The following is a 12,055-nucleotide window of genomic DNA, read 5'->3' as shown; positions in this document are numbered from 1 at the left end:
TCAATATAGTAAATACATCATATCTTTCTTTGAAAGGCATCTTAAATAGTAAGTTCCAACTATCGGAAAATTAGTCTTCCTGCAGTGCAGTTTGGATATCGCAGAGTATCGACTCACATTTGATCACAGCTGTGATCCATCGATAGTCGTTGAAACGCATCACCCTTCCTGCACTCTTTATTTTACTCTCTTTGGGTATATGCGGTAGTGTTTCTGATCTTGGATCATTGAATCGTAGGACTGAACTTCAAATCTCCTGCTTCACTTATGTGTTATCATTACCCAACACCCTCGCTTCGTTCTTGACAGCGGCACGAAATATTTCGAATGAGATTTTTTCGCAATGTTGAACCTTTCTGCTCGCGTTGAATGTAACACTGTTGTAAAATGGAGTAATTTTGGCAATGATGTCGTTATAATACTTACAAAGTTTCGTTGTGTGTCGAGTAAAGACGCTTTGGTGGTCAAAGGGTTCCACGACTATTTCCGCTTAGACTGAATCGAAGGATTTCTCAAAGTCAATGGAAGTGAGACACTACGGCATCTTGTACTTTTTCTTGTACTCTCGCGATACTTCTACGAGTTTTGAAAAACAAGACATACAATAATCCTATATTATTTTTTTATATAAATATCTTCTATAATATCAGCTATTTTCAAACAAAACACAGAGGATAGTGAAATAATGACAGGTTGGGAAAACATATCTCGATTTCGAAGGTGCGCTGGCAGCTGTAAAAGTTTTATTGGTCACACTTCTTTATTAACTACAATGGAATGTTGCGATCCGCTTTTCTTCGCTCGATTTCTACTCATCTCAGTATTTGCGATCTAAAATGACACTATTCATGTGCAATAATCAAAATAGAGTAAATTTAAGGAGAAAGTGGCACTTTGTATCCCAGAGAGCCATCAACTTCTTCAGCGTGGACTTTTCTAGTTGTTCTTGTGATAAGGGTGAATGGAGCTGGTTGGTCAGTAGCGACAGGAATGAAGGCAAGGTTTGCCTGCAAATGTGAGGTTACTAAAAAAAAAGTAAACAGAGATTGAAGAACTGAAGATAAAGCTAGTGTAACGAATTTCCAATCCCATCCATGTGAGGGTGTGCGGGATCACTGTAAACAAGATGGTTTAATAATTGTCTCACCACATTCAGCAAGAAACCGTTGATCCAGTACACATATTTCCACTGATCATGGTTTCGCTCATCCGTTACTAAGAAAGCGACCATAGCAGGTCCAACGAATAGTGCTATGCATTTCATGAATTGGATGGTAGCCAAGACAAAATGAGCGTACTGACTGAAACAGAAAGCAATGGACTGAGGATGGTGGATTTAGTTTGTATCAATTCACTTCAGACATATGCACCTAGAGCTAAATACATCACATATCTGTTGAAAAACCTCCTTACCGTGATGAAAGAGTTGCGCATTTGTAAAATCCGCCAGGATTCATTCCCATGCATGTAAATGTAATCGTAAACAGTGCTACTCCAGTCTTTGACCAGTTAGCTGGAAACACTCCGATCAGCGCGCAAAAAATGCCCGCTAAACCGACAGCGATTGAGTTGAAAAACCACATTTTGTGACGTTCCGAAACACTCCTGAAAACGAAATTTAGTTTTTTGGTATTTGTTATTGGCAGAGAAACCAATTACATATTTATTTACAACATTATTGTATTCGCTTATTTTGCGAGAGGGTGCAGTGCAGTCGGTAAGAGTTCCGCTGTGGTTCCACGGTCGATGGTTCGAAACCGCCTTAGTGCCAGCCAAATCTTTCATGCCTCCGGGGTCGATAAATTAGTACCAGAGGAGAAGAAAGGAATAAAAACAATGATTTGATGATCGGCTGGGTCCAGCAAGTCGTTGCATAAGCCAACGCGTGTTCCAAAAGCCTCAACGTTTATGAATTGCAGTAAGACGCGTTGGTGCAACCCAAAGCAGATTGATACACCAGACAATTTATCCTTTATCGTTTATAGCAGCATTAGCTAATGCTACCATAATATAAACAGAATATAATAAAATGTGTAAATAGCCCCAAATAATGTTGCTCTAGTGTAAAAAGCCCCAAACAATGTTGGTCTACTAATGGCGAAGCTTGACTCAATTTCGAGTGACACACTTTTTTTTGCTGCGCTTCTCCAAAGTACGGCAGCTAGTGAGATCTGTTGGAAATATCCTTCAGAACGACAAAACAAGCTTTCAACGGGTCAGACAGAAGGAGGAAGTCCTTTGAGATAATGTTGGTGCTTAAATGATATCAGAGATCAAAATGTCGGCACTGATTCGATTATAATTGCACGAATCGTTACTTGAAACATGCCACAGTAGAGGAGTTGGTGGAGTCGGTGTCTTCGTCAACACGAGTACGGCGATGACCATCAACTTCTTCGAGCAACTGACGACTCGCATCGGACGTTACAAGTGAAAAGATTGAATCAACACAAGGTTTGACTATTTTCTCTATTCACGGTCCAACAACAACTCCCACATGTCACGCTGGAGACGAAGACGAAGCCTCCCACATAGCCCTAAAGAACAATTACGGAGAAAATCAAGCCTTTCACAACGTCATTGTTGGCAACTTCAACGCCAAAAAAGGGTTCTAGAAGAAGGTGTGAATCAGGCGGATGGATGCTGGCCGAATTTTATGAAAACGCTGCAGAAAGATCGGTCTTCAGCTGTACTTCGACAACACGGCCTTCATGAATGACGGATGGATTTCCGATTCTCCTATTCATGCTCATTAGAGCTAAAATACCCGAGTACTCCAGCTATGTACATATATGTCGCAAAATTAACATATAAGAACTGCCTGGGAATTGTCCTAGAGAGGAGAAAACGAGCGACTAGGAAAACATATAAGAGCATCGAGAATGTGGTGAAGGAGACTAAGAACATCCGGCTCCGTGACCACCTATTCAACACCGCCGTTCTTCCTTCTTTCACTTACGCTTCATAAATTTGGGCGTTTCGCAAACAAGGGGAGAACTCGATCAGCGTTACAGAATGCGCAGTTGAAAGGGTGATGCTAGGAATATCTCGCTTTATGCCAGTGAAAGAAGGGAGTTAAAGCATAGCCTTCATCCAACGAACGCCACACGAAGTAAAATTAGGTCTGCCAGACATGTGGTGCGTTTCAAGCGACGACGTTGGACCAGAGCCATGAGCGACTGGATACCTTCCGATATTAAATGCCCGAGGAAGACCGCCGTCCCGTTCGCAAGACCTCTTCACAAAGTCCTCTTTGAAGAGGACGTAAGATGCTCTTTGAGTCCTTCGCGAAAAGAGAAGTCAGGGACAGTGGGAATATCGCAAACTGCAGCCATGAGTGGGCTAAAAAAGGTTCCAACGCGGTCCTAACCGCTACGCTTTCATTCTTGCTAATGCAAATGAAGTCATAACATTATTCTACTTTGTTACTCCTGAGTCTTGCTATTTAGTATGCTTGATAAACAAGTGTACTTTCGTGTAGTGTAGTGTAACAGTTCTTTTTGCGCTACTCAATAGGATCTTCAAGAAGAGCAAAAACCTCACGTTATTCGATCGCTGATGAATCCCCCAGCAAACTTAAATGGAAGATGAATGCTGGCCGCAAACGATACAAGAACTCCTAAATCAAAACTCGTGTAATCGTAGCGGCTCCATGTTGATCACTCTTGAGTATTTCACTACGCATTTAATGGTTAACGATTTAAGAGCTACAGGGTGCACCAAAATAGTTGAAGCGCAATTATTACACTGCTGTTTTAAAGGTAAAAGTCTAGATTTTTGAAAAAAACAAAGTTGTTCCGCTTCAAAGGTCTATGAAGACTAAATTAGCTTGTAGTTATGAACAGTAGTGTCCTCCCAATCACCTTACGGATAATCTCATTTTGCTGACGACTTTAATTATGGCAGGGTTCTAAAACGAGCTCCACACGCTATTTTCCATGATCGCGCCATGCATGAGCTCTATAACCTATTCACTTCTATCATCATCGATTCCTCACAGTAGAAGCTGGGTATGAAGTAGAAAATTTGAAGATGTTTCTTTTTGACGTGAATGTGTGACGACGTAAAACTGGCGCTTCGTTTGACTTACAGGTCCAATCATAACAACAGTTATATCGTAGCAAATATTAGCGGAACTTGAACGGCAAAGCTGTTCTCAGCATCCTCCAGCGAAACGCCGAATAAATAGCCATACCAGTTGTAGGAATGTCGTATCCAAGCACATTGTGGAAATAGATAGGAGCATAGACGAGTAGCAAAGTTACTGTAGTCATTTCTGTGAACGCATTGAACCAGACAATTAAAATCACTTTGTTCTTGATAATTTCCTGGAAAACAAAGTTTACCTTTACTCAGAGTAGGTCATATCCTTTAGCTTTGTCCCAACAATCAAATTAGAACGAAACCTTGTATGGAACAAAACTGTCCCGTTCGATATGAGTTTGCGTTTTGTCTTCTTGAATCTTAGCGAGTTCTTTTTCGCTAACGCTAGGATGTAGGTGAGGATCGTCGTTGTAAATGATTATCCACAAAATGAATACGAAGAGTCCGAAAGCTGCATGTATGTAGTAAGCTGAACGCCAGCCAAGAGTGGACTCGCAAAGCTGCAATTACATTGTTTACATGAAGGATACGCTGGAAAATACGTAGGAATCACCATTTCCAAGATTTATCTCCTCTTATCATTCTTCTTAGGACCTCCATAGGAGCCAATTTAATAGAAGACAGGTTGTCTTTGCTAGCGCTATATTTGTATTCATACGATCTCAAGACGGAATATTCTGGGAATATAACGCTGAACAGAGGTTGATCGGCATCGAAAAAAGTAATGATGGAACGCGTACTGTCGCTGATCTCCATGGAAGGTCCCAAGGAAATATTATAAATTTTCGGAGTTATTTTCTAAGCAGGTGCAGCTGTAATATTGTAGCTGTGTATTTTCAGTATTATTATTGCATTATATAAGGAACGATGACTTGATTAATAAAGAAAAAATAATTCTGGTTGTTAACTCAAGAAAAATAAGAAACTTACCCAGGCAGATAATGGGTTAGTGATAATAGAAGACACAGACGTGAACGCTGTCAATACACTGATAAAAAGTCCCATTTGGGATAACGGAGCCCATCGAACACACAGTATTCCTATAGCGGCAAAATCAGCGGCGTAAGCCAGACCCTAAATCAATTGGAAGCATCAAAGTGGTGAGAAGAAAATCAGAACTATTAGTTAAAAATAATTAATAATCAATAATTTTTCTTTGTTGGGCGAATAAGGCGTTTGATCGGATTAATCACGTTCGATTTCACCCTTTCAGACTCTGAAGAAGGTGGTATTGCCGAAACGTTAGCCACGAATAAAGGATTGTATTATAACAAGCTCATATCCGGCTCAATTAAAGAAAACAATTACTAATCAATAGTTAATAAATACTAATAAAATCGACAGAATCTTTCGTGTTCTTCAGCCAGCGGACATTAGTGAAATTTGTATAGTATTTGTATAGTATTGAAAACATTTTAACCTTTAGACCAAAGCAGATCTTAAACTTATTCAAATAATTTGAAGTTCTTTTCAGTGAACTGAAGTCATATGAGCCTGTTTTGAGGCACAGTTTCAGTCATTCATAGATAGGTAATGCATTGTTGAATGAAAAATAGACCTAAGGATGGGAACGGTGTTGACCAAAAGCCTAACGCGACTTCTTCACAACAAATAGTTTTGTTGAACTATTTTGTGATTAAAATTAAACGTATGTGGTTTTTTTCGTCTCATCACCATAGTAAGGATCAGATTACGTACTTTGCACCCATTTTTCTTTAGTCCTTAAATTAGTCCTTAAATTGTTTACGAAGTATTCAGTGAAGTGAGAAGTAAGAAGTGTCCAGTGTTTTAAGAAAAGTAGTGAGAGTAGTGCGGTCAGTGAGAAGTTTGGTTAGAACAACAAAGTCAGGGGTTTGAAACCCCCTAGTGAAGCTTTTCATCCCTTCGGGGTCGATCGATTTTTTTTTGAGAGGATAAAAACACTGACTTGATTAATCGCCTAGACCATTGCAAAATAAAATATACGAAAGGGATTATCATGCAAATGTATAGAAATTCTGAAAAAACGACTAGGATATCTAACAATCTCCAGGTTTTCTCGCTTTGCAACCATCACGTTGGGTATTCGATCCATGATTTCTTATTTATTTCTTAGTTTGATAAAGAGGATTTGATGAAACTTTATTTGTGGCCTTACGTTTTGACAGATGCGTCTTCACCAAACCCTTGAAATGGTTAGTGGTTTCTGATACTATGCGTATTCCAACAAACCCCCCCTCCTTAGAATTCATGGCTGCATCTTTTTCTTTTGAAAACATCTCAAATAACAGTTAAAATAACGGAGTTTTTAACTAAGCCATAATATAATACCAATTTAATTAACATAATACTTAATATATAATATTAATATAATAAAAGTTAAAGTTTAAAGTTTCTGGCGTTAATCAATCCGCTTGGGATGCGCCCCCACGTTCACTTCAATTCAGAATCGTTTGAGGTTTACGAACGTGTATCTGGCCCATACTGACTTGCGGTGGCTAGCCGATGTGTCAAGTCAGTGCTTTTATCCTCCCAGACAAGTCTGGTACCAATTTATCGACCCCGGAGGGATGAAAGGCTTGGTGAGCACTAGGGCGGATTCGAACCAGCGATCGATCGTGCAGGAAGCGGGACCTCTAACCGCTACACCACACACGCCCCCTTTAATATAATATATTATATAATATAATATATAATATAATATAACAATACAAATTTAATGATGTAGAGGAACCAGGCAACAGAGTGTGGATAAAATTTCAGAAGAGCAATAATCGAGGAAACTAAACACACCTGCACGAACCGAGAGAAAAGTAAGTATGGTAAACCAAGTGATGCAGCCAACGGAATCAATGCAGTTGAAAAAACAGACATTATACCAGAAATAAAAAATGGCCATCTAAAAGCAGTATATTCTGATATTGATTGGTATTTGTCCCATTTTGTGTTATTGTTTATCGTTGCCATTTCAGTCCAAATGTGTGGCTAACGCCGGACTTCAGACTTCTTGTGGTTCTCCCGCTTTTCTCTTCGCTCGCCTTTACTGATAAATAAAAATTAGAATTAGTGGCACTTTCTGTAAATTTCTGCTGCAGTGTTAAGTTTTCCTTTTCCCAGCAACGTTTTGTTCGTTCTTTTTCAAAGAAATCTAAGCAGTAATTGAGAGTTCAGTAGTTTTCTTCTTAAATGGGTCAGTAATGAGAGAGAAATCCCAGGACTACCATCGGTGGGAGGATATTCTACCTTCACGACTGCGAAGGGCTGAAGTATTCCTTTGTGTATTGCTACAATCTGGAGGAGAAAGAGCCGGAGGGAAACAAGAACTCACGTCCGAGCTCGCAAGGCTTTGCCGAGGGCATAAAAAGACCTTAGAGAAGATCAGAAGGAACGTTTCCCGGAAACCCCAAAGCGAACAAAAAGACATCTACGACTTCTCTCTGATCTCTACGACAGCCATGTCCACTTGCCTCCTCACCATCTAGGGGTAGATGTTGTCCGTTCGAAATCGAAAGCTATCATGTCGGAACGTACATCATCCTGTCGACATAAGACGAACACCTGAGAGCCTTCCGCCAGGATCATCAACACCTGGCGAGGCTCTTCAGTTATCTGTCGAATGCAAGGTTCCAAACAGTCGAAGACCTTAAGCAAGACGTGTTGTTGTACACCAAGGCTTTTTACAGAGTAATCCTGAAGGAAAGTCTGAGAAAGGGAAAGAAGCCGCTACCAACCTTCGAGGCGAGTACAAGATGCCGCTCTGTCTCACCTTCATCGCTAAAGAACTTTCGAGTTAGACGACGCGGTCGGGGAATCCACATAGAGCACTGAAACACAAATTGAGATACACATTGACGTGAAGAGGGTGCGACATTCAGTTATCAAGGTTATGAACCGACTCATTCATTTTCTGGCAAATTTAAAACAAACGAATCGCTGACCGAATTCGACGAAACATGTGGATGCATCGGTCTTCAGCTGAATCTACAAAAGACGATTGTTGCTGAATGAACTTTTCCGATGCACCAGCTACGTTTATCTGGTCGGGAACTGAACAAACGACCTGACCCCGAGCTGGGCAGTTGGGGGAGCGTACACACGAGGATGTAAAACGAAACCCGGCTCCGTGCTCACCTCTTCAACACCACCGTACTTCCTGCTTTGGCCGCTTCGGAAATGTCATTAACGCGCAATTGAGAAGTGATCTAGGATCCTTTTCTCTGGAATTTTGTTCCACGGATAAAATAAGGTGGGCGACACGTGATGCGCTTTAATGACAACCGTTGGACCAGAGCCGTGAGCGACTGTTCCCGGATTATTAAGCGCACTACAGGATGACCCCACCCGATTAATCCTTGAAAGAAAAATATGATGCTCTCGTATCCCACCGGCTATAGGCACGCGATCGGGACAAATGGAAGAATTACTGGCGCCCGCTCGACCAGTTCGAAGATCAACGGGAGTCAAGGTGATCAAGGTGATCTTCCCCGAAAGATAACATAGAAAGGTGTGATAGTGGCGAAAGTCATCATCATACTGATAAAAATAAGAAATCTACGTCAGATCTCGTGAACGGCTAGCTCCTACTGAAGCAGACGTCTGCGTGCGTGTATATAAGTTCTGGAGAAATCATCTGGTAAACGTAATAAGTGTAACGTAGAGAGGGTTAGTTCGGGTTGATTCACCTAACTGCGCATTCAATGGAATACTTTTAGGTGAACCAACCCGCAGGCCAGCAGTCTCACTTTATTTTAATCCATTCTGATGTCACCGCGGTATGATGTCGTGACACATTGCTGCATTCTAGCGCCAACATGTTGTTGGGCGCCCCGTCTTCCTGTCTTAAACTCTTCTCTCTTTCTCTCTACTTGCTGGTACTGGCGCATCTTAATGGCGTCATCAAATACGAATGACGTTGTACTGCGTTCCTGGAACTGGACCATCGGATACACGGACACACACTGACTATGCGCGTTATTATATAGCATGATGATTATTATTCATGTTTTTTTTTTCTAGATTGCACTAGCATTGCACTTTTTTTTCTAAGGTTGGATTTACTTCATCACTTTGTTAGGTATCTAAACTTACCTTGCTCCAAATTTTATGTAATAGTAGTTAACTGGGAACGTTCCAAGTATTGTTCCAATTGCTACTGCCCATATTATTGAACTCTTCTCGGCCGCACTGTACACGAAGCGATTTTTGAAGGTCTGGAAGAAAATTTTTGGAATAATCTTCTTGGACGACATCCTTCTCTCATACAGTTACTTGGATAATTTTTCTGAACACTACATCATATCTAGTTTTATCTCTGTCGTTTTTTTTATCTCCTTTTGAATTGCTCTAACGTTGCTAGACCATTTCTTGTATCTGACGTTGTAGATTGAGTGCATCAGTACACGAAGATCTATTTCAAGAATGTGCTTTCTCTCTCCTTCCATGGTTCTCGTTATCAATCGAGCTTTTATGCTGGTCCCGCTTAACAAGTCATGAAAAATACTCTGATTTACTTATTTTAATTTTACTTTGATTTGGAGAGAACATATATTTATATGTTTCCTACATATACATACATATATACATACATATTTCCGTGTCATACGCTCTCCATAAACTAGTTTTTGGAACCTTGAAAGTTTGCCGATTGGATCTTGAAACGACCAATGGCTACTGGTTTCACAGGAAAGTATAAATTAATGAAAAACATTGAAACTGGAGCAGTTAAAAGGAAAACAAATATGAGGAGGAAAAAGATGGAAAAAATAAAAGGAAAAAATAAAATTATGAAATAAAAATAATAATAAGAAAAGGAAAACGAAACGAAAAGGAAGATAAAAACAAATATAAATAAACAAATAAATAAATAAATAAATACAAAATGTATAAGGCAGCACTTTTAAAGAAATATATAGTACATTATGTGAATAGCATAAAGAGAGTAATCAAATAACTTTGGAATTTAGTTCCCGTACCTTTTTTTTAATTCTCCGGTTTTGGAGAGTAAAATATTGGCCATTGACAGCAAAGTACGTTTTTTAAAAAAGTTCAATAAAAATCTAGGAAACCTGACTCCATTTCCGGTATCGACTTTCTCTGAGTCATCTCTAGCCATGCATATAAATGTGAAATTAATAATAATATAGTTTGAACAGATTGAGGTAAGGCATAGGAATCCCAAGATCAACAACACATAACGAAATCCATTTCCCCAAATCGATGACGCTGTTGACATGCTGGTAAGAAAAATTAACAAAAAAATAACAGAATGAAAAAAGTAAAGAAACACGTATCTTGAGACAAAAATGAAAATCGAAAGTTGCAACATTTTTCTAGCTCCAAAAAAAACAGATAGATAGAAAAGGCGATAACAAGAAAAAGAGACCTTTGATGACTGGATTATCTAGAACCGGTAATATGTGTTGTTTTGATGACCTTGTGACAGAAGACAAATCTTTTGACAAACATGTGATTAAGAGAAAAGAAGAGTTGTAGTAACGTTAATCATTAAAAAAAACCAAAATTAATAAATTTTTAACGTAAAAAACCGGGAGAGAGAATATATTTTAATGGATTACAACAAAATATGTACGATCTTCGATCATGATCAAAGGAAAGGAAGAATCGAAGCGAAGAGATCAAAATCGTAAGGAAGAATCAGAGCAGAAATAAACACAAGAACCGTAGTTGTAAATCCAAAATGTTAAAGAAAAAATAAGTAAAAGACAAATAGGGGGAATACGGTAAAAACATCCAAAACAATGGTTACTTCCGTTCCCACAGAATCACCACAATTGCGATAAATCGCTGAATACCGATAGAATTCACAGATCGACCCCCAGGATTAGCGTTTGTTAGTGATCTACCGCGGCACTTCAATCGAGAACAACCGCCTTTTCTAGTTTTTGCGCGTTCTCGAACATTCTTGAGAAGGAGCTGCTACGGGGACAAAACAGAAACGTAACAGCATAAACGATTAGACAAAAAATTTCAAATTTCGACAAAAAGATTTCGATAAAAACTCGGTTCGGCACTCGATAGAAAACTCACACAGCAATTATGACATGTTCCGCCGTTAAGCCTGATGTCCGATTTATAATCGGGAATCCGAGTGTTCACCGAGTGTTTTTTCGCCAATGTGTTAGAAATAATCTGATTGTTTACGGTCCGCTAAAGAAAAAAGAATAACATAAAAATTTCACCACGTCAGGGAGGACGAGCTGCAATAGTTTTATAATAACCTACCTGTTTAGAAACGTTAGAGAACTTTTCAAAACTTTTGAAAAGTTTTTGTTTTCTCAAATCTTCGCTACTGTTTGCTATTTCTTATTCGTTAAACTTGACTCTCGTTTTTTGTCCTCTAAAACATTGAAGTGATCATCGTTGAGTTAAAGAATACCCTTAAAGTTCTAAAGCTTAAAATTGCTGCAGATTGGCCAAATCGTAAATGTACAAAGGTCCCATTGTGTAGTTTGATCCCGCTCGTGTTCTTCTTCTTCTGTTTCACAAAATTAGTTTTCCACAAAAAATTTAGTTTTGTATTATTTATTTATTTGTTTAGTTTTACAGAAATTATTTATTATCAGAATTTAATTTATTTAGTTTTCCAGAAATTTGTTTTCAATAAGTTCTTGATAGCAGTAAAATCACATAGACACGGTGCGGCGCGTTCAACGCTCATACAATTGGAACATGTGACTGCACTAAGGGATGAGGTGAGCGGACACCATTGCTATACATATACAGGATGTCCGTAAAGTCATGGTGAACTTCCGACCGGTCACAGGAAAACAAAGAAACAAGGCAGAAAAGTGAAAACGTTAACAAATAAAAGAAAAACTTTTCAAGTTTTTTATTCAGTACAGTTCGATGTGGCCTCTATTTGTCACCTTACACACATATAGGCTACATATAAGCTAAGTTCCTCCCCCATACGGTTAAAGGCATCACTCCACGAATCTGGAGTGGTACGGAT

The 12,055-nt window shown here is 39.2% G+C and overlaps 1 protein-coding gene across 1 annotated transcript; it reads right to left on the bottom strand.

The window, feature by feature from the left end:
- Window positions 1–750: 750 nt before the first annotated feature.
- RB195_016833 (uncharacterized protein) lies at window positions 751–10,315 on the bottom strand (the record flags this gene model as incomplete). The annotated part of the gene is made up of 11 exons (XM_064183550.1): window positions 751–831; window positions 894–1,007; window positions 1,148–1,301; window positions 1,414–1,605; window positions 3,544–3,619; window positions 4,196–4,328; window positions 4,407–4,604; window positions 5,035–5,178; window positions 6,877–6,982; window positions 9,172–9,293; window positions 10,154–10,315. The coding sequence occupies 11 exons, from the start codon at window positions 10,313–10,315 to the stop codon at window positions 751–753; spliced, it is 1,482 nt and encodes a 493-aa protein (XP_064039431.1).
- Window positions 10,316–12,055: the final 1,740 nt, after the last annotated feature.

Source organism: Necator americanus, chromosome II, assembly GCF_031761385.1.
Source record: "Necator americanus strain Aroian chromosome II, whole genome shotgun sequence".
Classification (NCBI taxonomy): domain Eukaryota; kingdom Metazoa; phylum Nematoda; class Chromadorea; order Rhabditida; family Ancylostomatidae; genus Necator; species Necator americanus.
This window is presented reverse-complemented; position numbering and strand designations above follow the sequence as displayed.